General features: G+C 31.6%; 1 protein-coding gene across 1 annotated transcript in view; it reads left to right on the top strand.

Annotated features, from left to right (window-relative positions):
* Window positions 1-6,604: 6,604 nt before the first annotated feature.
* Window positions 6,605-15,350, top strand: part of LOC133173938 (uncharacterized protein K04H4.2-like) — a 51,810-nt gene continuing 43,064 nt past the window's right edge. The window contains exons 1-2 of the mRNA XM_061309004.1: window positions 6,605-6,680; window positions 15,076-15,198. Coding sequence (XP_061164988.1) covers window positions 6,620-6,680; window positions 15,076-15,198 — 184 coding nt within the window. The 5' untranslated portion in view covers window positions 6,605-6,619. The remainder of the gene's footprint in view (window positions 6,681-15,075; window positions 15,199-15,350) is intronic.

Raw genomic sequence — 15,350 nt, 5'->3', positions numbered from 1 at the left:
TTACTCCTACTACTCCTCATCAAAAGCATTTAGACAAAGGAGAAATATTACCCAAGATTTCACCAACTTTTGATCATTGTAGTACTTTGCTTTTGATAATAATCAATATATAGTTTTAACTTCTAGCTCCTACTTTGCTTTTAATAATAATCAATATATAGTTTTAAAACTTTAAAAATCATACACCATATGTATTAGAATTAATGTTAATTTCAATCCAATCAAAATCAGACTTCTCAGATCTGTGTCATATACACTCTACGTAATAGTGTATTCAGCGCGTATCTAAGAAATCTGGATTTTAATTTGATTGTGTTAATTTAACTCAGATTGAAATACACAACCAATAAAGAGTAATTCCTGTAACCTTCACATATTTTAGTAAATAAACATGTTAATGACAGTGTTGCGAATCTCTTTTATTTTTCACTGATATGAGTTAATATCTATTCATATCTGATTGATTATGAATTATTGGCATTGCATGGTCATAAAATCAATAGCTTTTCACACTGCAAGTCTATATTATCCAATCATTCATTAGAACATCACTATTATCTATGTATATATCAAATTGTGACTCAGGTGAGCATTATAGCCAATTGATCTCTTGTTATTTTTTTTACCAATACAAAACTTATCCACACACATATTATAAAATACACATTTACATCTTATATCTATAATGAATACAAGAAAAATATGATGATGACCATCGTGAGAAAAGGATTACCAAACCATTTTCCCTCTATTCAGATAACAAAGAGCTAATCTTCCTGATCACAGATAGGTGTATTTTAATGATCAATTTAAAACCAGGAGGCTATTGTTTGCTACATTGTATACTGGCAGTGGTACGTCCATCTGGTCCCTAAACTCTGGCCCGCAGGTCCTCCTGCTGAGATTGTTCAGATAAACACCAAACAAGGCTCTCAGAGTTTGTTGATTTCGTTCTGGTGACAGTCACTAAAGATATAATGACGTATTTAAAACTGAACATAAATTTTGTTGTTGTTGTTGTTTTTTTCTAGTCAAAATTTTGATTCTGGAAAAACTTTAAAATTTTGAACATGGCTTGTTCTCTCTATTTTTTTTTTTTTTTTGGTCTTATGACTAATGGTTTTTGCTTAATATTTATGAAATATTAAGTGCACATTAAAAAAATTTATAAAATGGTACATGTATTTATTACTAATGATGGCATTAAGAAATGCAGTTTTTCAGAGATGCATGCCTTCAAGTTGATAAATTAAATGTCTGTAAAATTCATGTGCTTTTGTTACTATTTTCCCTCTTTGAATGTGTCACTATACAGTTTCGATACTAAAAGTTGACATATAACATATACAATGTATTTTTATTTAAGTTTATGAAGTATGTTTTTTATTGTGTCATTGTGAAGCCTGTTATGCCAGCTAGAATATGTCGTTGAATAAGGGAAACTCATAGTATGCTTACAGTAATTCACCTTCTGGACAAAGAATTGTGTAAATATGACAGAAAGTACCATATTCCAAATATTTTTAACATATTATATTGTTAAATTTTCTTGTTTGTTTTTTGTTATCAGTAGATGGGAGATAAGTTAATTTGAAAAGAAAACCTGATGCAAAAGAAAACAAACATTACTTTGGCTTTAATTAAAAAAAAAATTATGAATTTAACTCTTTTTCAGATGGAAAGGAGAATTTATCTGTCTTGCAACAAAGATGCAGAATTTGGGAAATGACCTGAAATCCTATGCATACATGTCTAAAAGAAGGAAAAACATTTTAAAAGTACAGTATTCTATATTCAATTTTTATATTTTGATCTGCAAACAAAGTTAATGAAGGTGTGTGAGGATTACTGTTTGTCTGTCTGTCTGTCTGTCTGTCTGACTGTCTGTCTATAGCTGTCCATCTGACTGTCTGTCTTATAATCAAAGAATGTTTCATAATCTTCAACCATGCAGTTACATTGGAACAAAGTTGAGCTGATTCAAGAAGTGAGCATGAAAAATTCTTATAAAATTCTGAGATGCAGTTTCTTTTGATGTTGTTTTCAACTTGCCCATTTTGGGGAAGGAGATACAAGTCCTATTTGGGAAGGTATAAAACAATACATGTATTATTTTAAATCGGATTATTTTAAATCTGTACAAGTTAAATTAAAAGAAAATCACGTGATATATATTTTGAGGGTTATATAACTGATTATAAAAAGATACTTTTGTGTCTCAGAGTTTCCTTGAATGAAAATGAAAATTTATGAATGGTATATTTAATTAACAGAGGAGTCAAGGTGCTGAAATGTAAATGAATATACTCATTAAAATTATCATGTTTATGTTAATTAATTATATAAATGACATGTGAATTTCAGCTGCACATTATAGAATGCAAACTGTTTTCACTTGTCTTTGGGAGGTTAAAATACATTACAGTTGATAATGCATAAAATATATTTTCTGTTGTTTTAATTAAGACCCGCCAAGAGTCAGATTTTCCTGTCTTAGTCAGCAAAGAGAAATATAGAAATCAGTCATGCATGGTTGCTGAGGATTGACTGCCCATTGGTGAACATAATGGTCACAGGTAAATGAATTGGTCATAACCACAGAAGTAGAGAGAAGACATGTCCGTGTTTACTACACATTTGTTTATGTGTTTACAGTGAGTGGCCCTGGATTTTATTCAGATTATAGGAAAGATTATTTTTTGTGTTTCGTATTTAATCAGGTAACATATATTGCATTTTAAATTCAGATTTCTACTTCTGAAATACTAATGAATGCATTATTTGAGATTATGTTGATGAACTGTTCTCAGAAATATTATGTCATTTGATTGCTTAATAATAGTTTCATTGTGAATTAGTCATGAGGGATATATATTTAAAGGGAGAGGGAATTATATAAGTTTTGAGATCAACAAGTTGGTCAATTTTGAGTTAAGATAAGTAGAATTCTTTTAAATGATATGTTTAGTAGCTCTTCATTCAAGCACAATATTTTCAAATTGAATTTAAGCTCCCCCCCCATAATGTTACATTGCAGACTTAATTGAAGTATTTTGACCATGTAGTATAATTATTAAGTATCAGGTAGATACAGAAGCAGCAAATAGTGACCATTAAATATTAACATAGTGACTATTGTTCATGTAATTCAATTATCAGGTACAAAAGAGGAGAATTGCAAAGAAGTTATCAAACACCTGCATTGATCATGTTTTGTTTATTAATTTTATTATCATTGCTGATTTAAAAGAAAAAAATGTGTTAATTTTAATTAACATAACATTTTGAGTTTCGAAAAATAATCAATTTGTCCTCTTGCTGGCAAGTTAATTTTTCTCTTAGATTAAGATTAAAAACCACGCAGTGTAAATTAATATAATTTTTTTTAGTTTAAAAGTATATCAAACCTTTATCAAATGTCAAGTCATAAATGTTTAATACCCCCCCCCCCTCCAACTTTCCCCTTTACAACTTTCCTATTTAGTTCATTTTCAGCATAAGGTACCTACCTTATTTCTGCAGGAAAAATTTTCAAAGACAACGGACTATCCATGAACAGAAATCACTGTTGTTTACTTACATTGTGAAAATTAATGGAAATAATGAATTAAATTACTTAGTTTTGGTCTAATATAATGTTAAAAATATTTAAATCTATTACAAATTATGTAATTAACTGAAAAAAAAACATTTTTTTCTATCTTACTTCTAAGGGCAGATCACTCTAACTGCATAAAACTACCCTACAAGTATAACTCTTCAGTATGCAGTGTTTAGAGCTTCCTTAAGCTGAAAACTCTGGGAATCTGCTTGATAAAATACAGTAGGAAGTTTTAGGTGCTAATGAAGGCTATATAGATTGAGTTGATGCAGTGTAATGTCAGGGGTGGGTAATTAAAGAAAAGGGGTGAGGATACAGAATCTCATTTTTACATTGTGTGGATGGAATGATTGATGGTGGTGTTTGATTTTGAGGATGTGGTGACTCGAAACCTTGCAATTCCACGAACTTATCTATTGTCAGAAGACTTAATTAATGTATGAAGTTATTTGGTATTTTTTAATTATCATGTTCATAAAATATGTTAATATTTGATCAAAATGAGTAGAAATATATAGATGTTAATTATATTGTTTCTTTAGGAAGGAAAAATTCAGATGATGAATTGTTAGAATAAATTACCAATCATATTTTAATCACATGGAACTTAGCATATAGGAGAGAAAACCAAGCAATACATTTCAGTAGACGCAATAGATGAAACAGTTTTTTTTTTTCAAATGATTCATTGTACATGTTATGGTAATTTATCAATTTGATGTCATCATTTGATAAGCTTTGGACAGAAGTTTCACAAGTGGTGTTACACAACCGGTGTAAAAGAATGGATGTGTGATTAAATTCTCTGATTCTCATCTGAGTTTGGCCTAAGGTCATACATTGGATAGTGTTAGTTTTTATCATAGTCCAGATCAGGTTTAGGAATTCCTGGGTGCTACAAGCAGGATTTGTCATCAAACACAGTAAGGAGATGTTAATTATTGTGAATAATTATAATTGTCATTGGATGTAAACATTTTGAACATTGTATTATATTTGTATGCATGTGTCATAATCAAGTATGCAATTTACTGATTTTTAGAATTTTATGATGATAATTATTTGCCTTGATCATCATTTCAATCTTGAAAAGAAATTTTCATTCATTTTTCTTTTTGTTCGTTATTAAGCATTTAAACATACAAACCATTTGTTGGGGTTAGGGTTGGTGTGGGGGTGGGGATAAAGAAACAACTTTGACATTCTATGAACTTCCTAATTTTTGTGGGGGTTCATTTTTGTTGTTTTGTAGTATTAAGTGACCCACAAATTCATGTACTCCACTAAATGTTAATATTTCATACAACCTATCATGTTTCCTTTTCTACCACAAAATCAAATCCCCATGATCTAATATTTGTTGCTCAAACCATGAAAATTTCACCCCTTGTGAATTAGGGATATTTTACAGTATTATATCAGAATAATATTACCTTGACCTTCAGTTGACCTTGATGTTAAATTTCTTCATTAAAAAGAATACCTTGATAATTTCTTTAGAATACTACATGTGAAGGGGTTTTATATCTTTGTGAACACATCATGTTGGCTTAAGCCTTTATTCCAATTTACCCATTTTGCTTTTTTTTTTCTTTTTCTTTTTTTTTTGCACAACACAGATAGAGGATATGGCTTCATAACTTTGTATACAAAGAAATATTTTTGGTCAATACTTTATTAGCCTTATAAATACTCCATCAATAAATGGATTTGATGTTTTCATCGCCCCAAAACACAACATCTCCTCACATCATATTTACAAAGCATTGGTGTCAGACATTTAGTGCTACATTCCCCTGATCATAACCCAGCTTAAGTCAAAATATTATGACCTTGTCATTATACTGATGTACTTTTTTTCTCCTTGACCTTACTATTTACAGCTTTTGAGTTTTTGTATACCATAAAGGATTCCTTTTCAGAATTTTATACACATACATATTAATTTATTTATAAGCAATGTAACTTAGAGTTGTCAAAATTTGATGCCATTGACTGTCACCCTACATTTCTGTTCTGTTTAGTTGTTTTCTTGAACACTGCAGAGAATGTATGAACAGATATAATTGTGGAATGAAACCTTTCATCACTAGTGAAGCATTTACATCCTTTGAATATATTTCTAGTTCTTTTAAAATATCAATTTTCTTAAAGTACATGTATATATATGTATCATTTTTTTAGGAGTCAAAAATATCATATTTCTGATATATTGCCATTAGTGATGTGAGTACTATTGTTATTTTGTCAAGGACTGCAGCACTTTTTCTTGATTTCTGTGAATTATCTTGGTATGTCCTCCTTGCAGTGGCTGGGTCAGGTGAAATAGATCCTGGACTATTTCCATGTAACTTCTAGAACATTATAGTGTTATAATTTTATAAGAAAAGAAGACAAATTTCGTTAGTGGTATTTCTGAGAATTTAGCGTTTGTATCAGCATGATCCTATTTTGAACCCTCATCTATTCTGAATGTGGATGTCAGATTGTGAAGGAAAGAATCCTATCTCATTTGTCAAATGAATAAATTGGTTTAAAAAACAAATATATCATTATTAAAAGATTAAACCTGTGCATGTGACCAACCTTCTTGAAAGTGAAAATAATTAGAAGCATTGCAAGAAAGCTGATTTACAAGACATGTTATTAATTTTCATGATGCAGGAATGTCATGGTCTGAATGTAAAGTGTTGTCTAAAGATGCTTAATTGTCTCACAAATTTTTTGTTATGAAACCTTTTTGAGGTTTTTTTCCCCATTTGACTTTGTCAGGAGTGGTGATTCAAACATGAAATTTTCCCTACACATACCCTATACACACTCCCTATACGTACATAACAATTCAGTCTCCAATGTACAAGTAACAATATAATAATGTGAAATAAATGTAATTGGATCTTATGATGACCAGAGATTAATTCTGTGATATGACTTAACGGCTGTGAAATATTGGTAACTAGAGAGAATATTTCTACTTTTATTGACAGGTACTAAGAAAGAGAGAACTCTTCACAGATCATGATGTGGAGAGGAGCAGCCTGGGGGTGTTTCTTCATTGGCTTCATTTCAGTTGCTTATGGTAAGTTGTATTTCTTTGATTTATAGCAATTTTTAATCGTTTTTGGTCAATATAATACAATTGACAGAATTAATAGGTGAAACATGAATTTATCACTATGGAACACATATAGGGAGTGTACAACACTGTGGAAATTGAGTAGTTTCCAAGACTATATACTATGATCTCTAGTACCACTATGAGTATATCTGTGTACTCTGCTGATGAAAGGCTTTAATTAATTACTGGTAATTAAGGAGTTGCAGATTGAAAAGAATTTAAAAATGTGTTCTCAGAGACCATGCAGTTTCCATGCCTCTGACAAGAAAGCCCATGTCCATTTTGTATTGGAGTTACACATATTTGTAGGTGGTACTTTTGTCTTTATATAGGTATTAAATTGATCAGTATAAGACAATCAGTTTTTACATTTTTCCTTAAATTCTTCCTCAGATTCATATAAAAGAGCTGACTTTGCAAGCAACTCTGTTTAGCTCACCTAAGCCAAAGTCTCTAGTAAGCTTTACTTCTGATCAAATTTTGTCATCTGTTTGTCTGGTGTCACCTAACTTCTTACATGTTCAACTTCCCCTCCAGAACTGACAATTAAACTAGCTTTAGTACAAAAAGAATTAAATAGGCATTTGTAAAATTTTTGGAGAATGCCAATACATGTACTATTGTTTTGACAAAATAACATGTGTGTAGTCATCAGTATATTTTTGCCTTTTGACTTTGTATTGGACCACATTAAGGGGTACAAATTTGTTAGATTCCTTCATTAGAAAGAGCCATGAAACTGAGCTGAGCTTTGTGCCCCTAGACCTTTTGTTTAAATTGATTTTTCTTCTTGATTACCCCTTTACTGTGCTAGCTAGCTTTCAAAGGTTTTCAAGTCCTCATAGGAACACATATTAAATATTGACAGAGATTCATCAAGTCTTATGTTGTGTACCATAAGTAGTTATGACATTATGACAAGTGAAAGAATTTCATTTTAAATAAGAGAGTGTTCCTTGTGTTGACAAGCATAGAAACCCTCCATCTTCATCAATCATGACACATTGGAAATGTAGTTCATGAGAAAAAAAAACACCCCATGATCAAAGCAGAAGTCTCCATAATTTATACATAGCTAGAGTCCAGAGAGACACCTTTATATATTATGTGTCAGAAATTTAGGTAAATATCACATTTAAAAAACAGAGGTTATGCAATTTAAGAAAAAGGGGTCATATTCATTGTATATAATAAGAGGGGTATTTCTGATTTGGTTGTTCCTTGAAAGCCAAATTCAGACAAGGAGTTTTAAGGTAGCATTTTGTGAAAGCCTTCCCCAAGGCTCCTGTACAGTATTTGAGTCTGAAAGAACAAGGTAGGGTTTCAATACGAATCTTGCCCAGTATTTTTCAAAAATATGAAAGTGATGTAAGAAATTAAATCTCATGCTTCTGAGTGGTTAAAATTCCATGCAGTAAGAACATACAAATCTTTTTTCTCCTATGACTTCCTGAAGGCTAAATGTGATGTCATAAACTTGTGCATTTTCCCGTACTTTCTTTAAAAGTTGCAGAAGACATCAATTTTCAGTGAAATTTTATCTCAGATAATATAGAGCACATGCATCGCCCACAAAGATTTTCAGAAATATGATTTTTCAAAGGATTTTACACAACATATCCAAAAATTGCAGTGGGCGACGGCTGTGGACACTATTTTCTTAAGGAAAATGACCTTAGAAATGAGTCATTTTGAGGCTTTTTCTGTTAAAAACTTATAAATGTACCAAATTAATGATGTCATATTTCCAGAATGGTCCTCTTTCATGCCATATTTTTTTTATGATTTATCACATTCATATACTCAACTCATATTAAAGCCAATTCCATAACTTTTTGAAAACATTAAATTTTTAGGGCATAATTAAGTCCAAATCATACCTTCTTCTTTATCACATGTATGTCTTTGATAACTCCAAATAGTTTATAAAGAAAAGAAAAAAGATTTAATATATATTTATCATCATTTGTCCATCTAAGGACCATCTCCCAATAATGAAGCACCTGTTCCTGTTACTGGTATAAACTTATCTTTTAAGAGAAATTAATGTGTAAAATCTGATTATTTTTAAAAATAACAATAATGATATTACACCTATTATAATGAATATCTAATTTCTGAGAAGAACATATTTGTTTTCTAATATTAAAAAGGCAAAATTTGGTATTTAAAAGATGTACAAGCAAAATTATACATAAAATTGCTTATGGCACGACTTATGAAAAAAATTATCTGACATTAGAATTTATTTGATCATAACTTTGTGATTTTGGTGAAAAATGTAAAGTTAAAGCTTGCCTGTAGGGAAGTCATGTCATAAAATACTGTGGCTAAATCCAGATAACAATGGATACATACTACATTAATTTCTTACCCTAGAGGAATTGACTGAATGTCATGGCTGCTGTTTCTATTGCATTACACTATCACTTACATATTAACCATCAATATTCAAAAATTTTATATACTTTTTTTAACTTTTTTACTTTACATTTGAATTTTACCTGTACATGTATTTTATTAATTGTGTCACTTTCTAGTTGGAAATTGCATAAGGTGTGTCTGTCTCTTTGTCTGTCAGTTTAGCTGTCTTTCTGTCTGACTGTTTCTCTGTCTGCCTGCATGTCTGTTTGCTTCTTTGTCTATCAGTTCCTCTGTGTTTCTGTCTGTTTCTCTGTCTGTTGTTGTTTCTTTGTTTGACTGTCCCTTTGTCTGAATGTTTCTTTGTCTGCCTGCCTGTCTGTCTGCTTCTTTGTCTGTCTGTCTCTCTGTCTGAATGTTTCTTTTTCTGCCTGCCTGACTGTTTGCTTCTTTGTCTATCAGTCCCTCTGTCTTTCTGTCTGACAGATTCTTTGTCTTGAAGATGATTGGATAGAATTGCATGGTTGGAGAGAAATTTCAGGAAAAATATTCATATGATGTAAAGTTTATTTTACAGTGTGATTGCAGATACACATTTACAAGAATACTTAATTAAATTTTTGTTGCCATTGAACCAAAGTCTCACATTTGCAAATATTAATGTACATGTAGTTAAAATTTAGACAAAATAGGGCCGAACCTCAAGCTGCTGGTGCCCTATCATAAAAACTGTGTCTTCTGACTATGACATTTTAATGTGATCCAATAAATTTAGTACTTTTAACCCACAGATTTCATGATTATAGTGAAACGTCTACCGTTTTGGGGTTACTTGGGCAAGTTAACATTAAGATCATATCCAAGATCAGTACTTAGATTTACATTTTCAAATATTTACCTTAGATAAACTTACTGAAGAGAAAATATGTTCAATTTTGTATGAACTTAGGGGGGTCAGAGGTCATAGCATGACTTAATCACACAGCAAGATGATATCTTACCTACATATTTCTGCCACAGTGAAACTGGTTTCAGAACTTCTAACTTGATAGTTGGGACAAAGATAAAATAATTGAAACTGTAACAGGAAAGGAGAAAATGTATGGCTGGACCAGGAATCGAACTCGGGACCCCTGCATCACTAGTCAGGTTGTCTAACGACTGAGCTACTTAGGCCGATATCCATGGCCCAAACCATAACATTCCTCCCTCCTTAAAACTGTCTTCACCCTCGAAGACACAACTCAAGTTCTTATTACCCCCTGGTAGGACTTTCACCTTCAAGTCCAGGGGTGGTCAATTGCACCAAATTATGTAACAGGAAAGGAGAAAATGTATGGCTAGACCAGAAGTTGAACCCGGAACCCCTGCATCACTAGTCAGGTGCTCTGCCAACTAAGCTACCCAGGGTGGTATCCATGGCGCAAACCATTACAAAACATTTATGTGGATATTTTTTTCAATCAACAGATGTCCATTAGATCTTCCTTCAGTGTGAGGAATGCAAGGTTTAAATAAAAGTATTAAAATTTGTTTAAATCTCAAAATGTCTTTGAAGATATGTAAACTGATCGAAACAGATGATACCACCACTTTTGACTTCACATATATAAAGAACTAATGAAATTGTAAGATTATTCTCAATACTGATCATTGTTCTGTCATTATAGAGAGATTCTCTGAAGTTGATTGCTAAACATCAATGTAAACATTCAAATGTTGGAGCTAGGTGAATTAACTTTCATGCCAAATAACTTCTAGGTCATTGCATATCACAACTTAATGATGCAGCAGGTTCTTTGTGTAAGATTTTTATTTGAATGTTCATTTCAAATGTAAATACAAGTAATAAATAACAAGGTTAAAAAGTTCATTGGGAAATGAACTTGGTTGGTACATGATCAAATCTACTGAGAAGCCCTCCACGTCACAGGATTTGATTATGTGACCATGCAACCAAGTTCATTTCCCAGAGAACTTTTTAACCTTATTATTTTATTCTTCAATTACTTTATTACTAAAACAATGAGACTTTATTAGTTGTTTAAAAAAAATAGAATGAGTCAATACTACATACCATGCTTCAAATGGCAACAACTGTATTTAATGAATTAGGGTGAGTTAACCATGCATCGGACACATACCTTGCTTCGGACAACTTTAAGCAATAAACTTTCATTGAACCTGAGTCTCCCCGTGTTTTTACTTGTTTCTGTCTTAAAGGTGAAGAATTAAACTTTTTATTGATGCCGATTTTTATTTTCATGTTGTGATAAAAATACCACAAGAATGGCCTTGAAATTACGTCATATTTTGCATCATCAAAGGGGAGTAACCAGAATTTTACGATTTTGCAATTTTTAGAGTTGTCGTTCTTTTAAACAGACGTCAACGGAACGGGTCGGATCTTGGTAAAATTTGTCAATGATTGATAATATTACAGAAATTTTTCAAAAATTTTACTTCAATGTTTCTATAATATATTTTAGAGTTGTTTTTAACTAGTATGTTTATTTCACCGTACATCGGACACAAATTAACCATGCATCGGACACTTTCCGATGCATGGGTAATCACTTTCATTTTCATGTAAAAACTCAAATGACAACTGTTTTTTACGGAAATAGAAAATAGATACTCTAAATGTTCAGTAAAAATACAAATTATCGATATATGACGACTAGAAGTGGACTCAATTTATTTCTTTAAACTAGATGATTATAAACCACGAGACAAAGGCGCGAGTTAAAATATTACTAGCATTGTAAAGCCTTTCTAAGGCGATGTGATGCAACTAAAATCTCTTCATATTTGTGGATCGAAATAGTCATTCAAATTTAATTACAAGGTTAATTTTTAAATAAATGATAAAAATGTTTCGATATCACTAATTTTAAAGCACCGAAATCAAGGTATGATATTTTTCTGGTTTAAATATATCGTATGTCCGATGCATGGTGAATATTGTCCGATCCATGGTGAATTCTGACTTATTTCGAAAAAATCGGTTTTTAATGATATTTTCTCAATAAATAGGGCACGATTGTGTCAAAAATTTATATTTTAACCACATATTACATGTTAAGTTCCATTTTGATAATATTCGGTCGGTAGCGATATCGCTAGAACTTGTTGAAGTGCAAGGGTGTCCGATGCATGGTGAATTCACCCTAGTTCTGTTTACGGAATAAAAAGTATGAATATTTTTCTTTATTTTATCATATTTTACTATTTGCTCAGACTGAAGAAACAAGGTACATCTTTTCATGTTGCAGTAGAGCAGGATATAATTTTAGATTTGACACACTGATTACATAGGTGAAAAATGTATTGGAAAAGACACCTTCAGATTTAGGGATAAAGTTGTCAAATGTCAAGGTCAGATGCCAAAATTATTTATATGACCATTGTAACTTGGAATATTTTTGTTTGTTTTATGTTGGTTTTTGTCCCATTAGAGAATTGTTCACTCATTTAGGTGAAGAGCCACAAATTTTGATGCTTATGGCCATAGGAATGAGAGTTCTTTATTGTGACACAGGATCTATTTTTTATGGCCTTACCAAAAAGACCTCTGACTATAACTTCTAATGCCAGGCACTAGGCAATTTTTTGTTTGTTTGTTTTTTTATGTTGTTTACTTTCCATTGGAGAATTTTCACTTCACTCATGTAGAGACACCACCAGCTTTAGTTGAATTGCCACAAATTTTAACCTATGCATGATGCTTACAGCCATAGTAGTGAGTGGTTCTTTGTAATGCTTTAAGTTCATATCAGAAAGACAAATGACTTTCACTTCCAATGAGACGATGACAGGTGCTGGCAAAGAAATAGTCACTATCCATGTTAAATAACTCAGGTTTGATGCTGCTCTGGGATCAAGAATTCACAGAACCTGGGCCTCTCTTTCATGAATCAAGAGTCCTAATCACTAGGTTACTCAGATTGATTTGGATTATTTTTAGCCAAAGAGCATTGCATTTTTAGGTCCTCTGAGCCAAAGGCTCAATGAGTTAATGCCATGGCCATTTGTGAGGTATGCCTCAACTTTTTAGAATATGGGCCATATCTCAAGAACCCTTTGGCCAATTTTTGTCAAATTTGTCATAGAGAATCCTTGGCCCAAGGGCTTTCATTGATACTAAAAATAGGAGTGTGACCATTAAACAAGAGGAAATAATTAGGGAAATAAAACAAAAGTTGTGGTGACCTACTTTTAATGGAATTTAACCGCTATATTGAAATATTTCAGATAATAAGAGATTTTGAATCATCAAACTTTGTCGGTTTGTGCATCTTAGGTCAACAGTGTGTCAAATAAAAAGTAGGTCACTGTGACCTACTTTTGGAATTTCATTGTATCTGAGAGGCTTAGAATCGTCAAACTTTGTTAATTGACTCACTTGGGTCCTTCAATTGTGTCAACCAAAAAGTAGGTTTCTGTGACCTCCTTTTGGAATTTTAAGGCAATATCTAAATATGTCAAGTTATAAGAGACTAAGAATCATCAATCTTTCTCAGTTGATGCATCTTGGGTTCTCAAAGTATGTCAAATGTGACCTACTTTTCTACTTTTGGAATTTCACAGCTATATCTAAATATTTCAGAAAATAAGTGTTTAGAATTATGAACTATGTCAGTTGATGCATCCTAAGTCAAAAAAACTAAAAAGTAGGTCATAGTGACCTGCTTTTGGAATTTCATAGTCATATTTCAATTATGAATATTGAGGATACTGAGAGGCTTAGAATCATCAAACTTTAAAATGTTAATTGAATCACTTCGGTCCTCAGATTGTGTCAACCAAAAAGTAAGTCACTGTGACTGCTTTTGGAATTTCAAGGCTATACCTAATATTTTGAATAATAAGAGGCTTAGAATCATCCTTGTTTGTTGGTTATGCATCTTGGGTTCTCAGAGTGTGTTAACCAGAGAGTAGGTCATGGTGACCTACATGTACTTTTGAATTTTTGGCTTTCAAGTTGATGCATCTTTGGTCCTTGGAGAGTTTCTACAAAAGGTAGGTCAGTGACCTATTTTTGGAATTTCACAATTTTATCTAATATTTAGGATAATACTAGAGTTGAAATAATTAGATTTTGTTAATAGATGCATCTTAGATAAACAGAGTGTGTCAACTAAAAATAAGGTCACAGTGACCTGCTTTTGGAATTTCATAGTCATATTTCAATATTGAGGATGCTAAGAGGCTTAGAATCATAAAAATGTGTTAGTTGATTCATTTTTTTTCACCATGACCTACTTTTGGAATTGCATGGCTATATCTGACTTTTTCAGATAATAAGAGGTTTAGAATCATTAAACCTTGTCAGTTGATGCATCTTGGGTTCTCAGAGTGTGTTAACCAAAAAGTTAGTCATGATGACCTAATTTTGGAATTTCAAGGCTTTATCTTAATATATATGGTACTAAGAGGTTAAGAATAGAAGTGATATGGTTGTAAAATTTATCAGCTATTCTAGGCTCTTGGGCCTTTTGTGAAAATATGCTTAGTAGAAGATGACTATTTTGACTCTTCAACATAGGTTCAGGTCAAAGAGTCCAGAACTATCTATTGATTTGGTATTTCACGTTATTTCTGATTTTAAAGGTACTTCATCTATTAGTGCCTGCTAGTAGTTCTGCATTATTTTTTATATGTCTGCCAGCATTGAGTTTAAATGATGCATTAATTATGAGAAAGATCTGTTCATTTAAAAAACAAAGTGTTACATGTAGTGTAGTAGATTAATAATTACTTCTGTTACTTTTGGTCAAAATTGACAATATAATTCACAAAAATGTGTTCAAAATCATCATGATGAAAAAAATTCCTTTTGGGAAATTTATTATTTTATCTTGGACATTGGGGTTGTTGTTATGAACAGTCAGTCTAATTAGAAAATTAATCACTTGTTCTAATGCTCTTAGAAAACTTGATTGGGTGAAATTTGAGAATTTAACCTTGTTAAATGTACAATGTTTTATTTCAGGAAACAATCTATGTCCAAATGGAGACCCCTTTATCATCAAGAAGTGTTCGGATGACAATGCCTGCTCATTGTTGTCAGAGCAGTGTTATCATGGAACTTGCTGTCCAAGAACTTTCAATAGTGGTTAGTATTGATAAAATTGAAAAAAAGATATTTGTGAGGCATTTAAGCAAGTTCTATGTTAGAGTAATATTTAAAATCTAGGTATCATATTTGATCAATAAAATTGTGTCATAAATAAGCAAAAAATGTTAATACCTTCTGAAATACAAACA

The sequence above is a fragment of the Saccostrea echinata genome, unplaced genomic scaffold (genome assembly GCF_033153115.1).
Source record: "Saccostrea echinata isolate AGI-Se365-2 ecotype Australia unplaced genomic scaffold, CSIRO_AGI_Sech_v1 ptg000056l, whole genome shotgun sequence".
NCBI lineage: Eukaryota > Metazoa > Mollusca > Bivalvia > Ostreida > Ostreidae > Saccostrea > Saccostrea echinata.
Note: the sequence above shows the minus strand (reverse complement) of the source record. Positions and strands in the feature narration are given on the sequence as shown.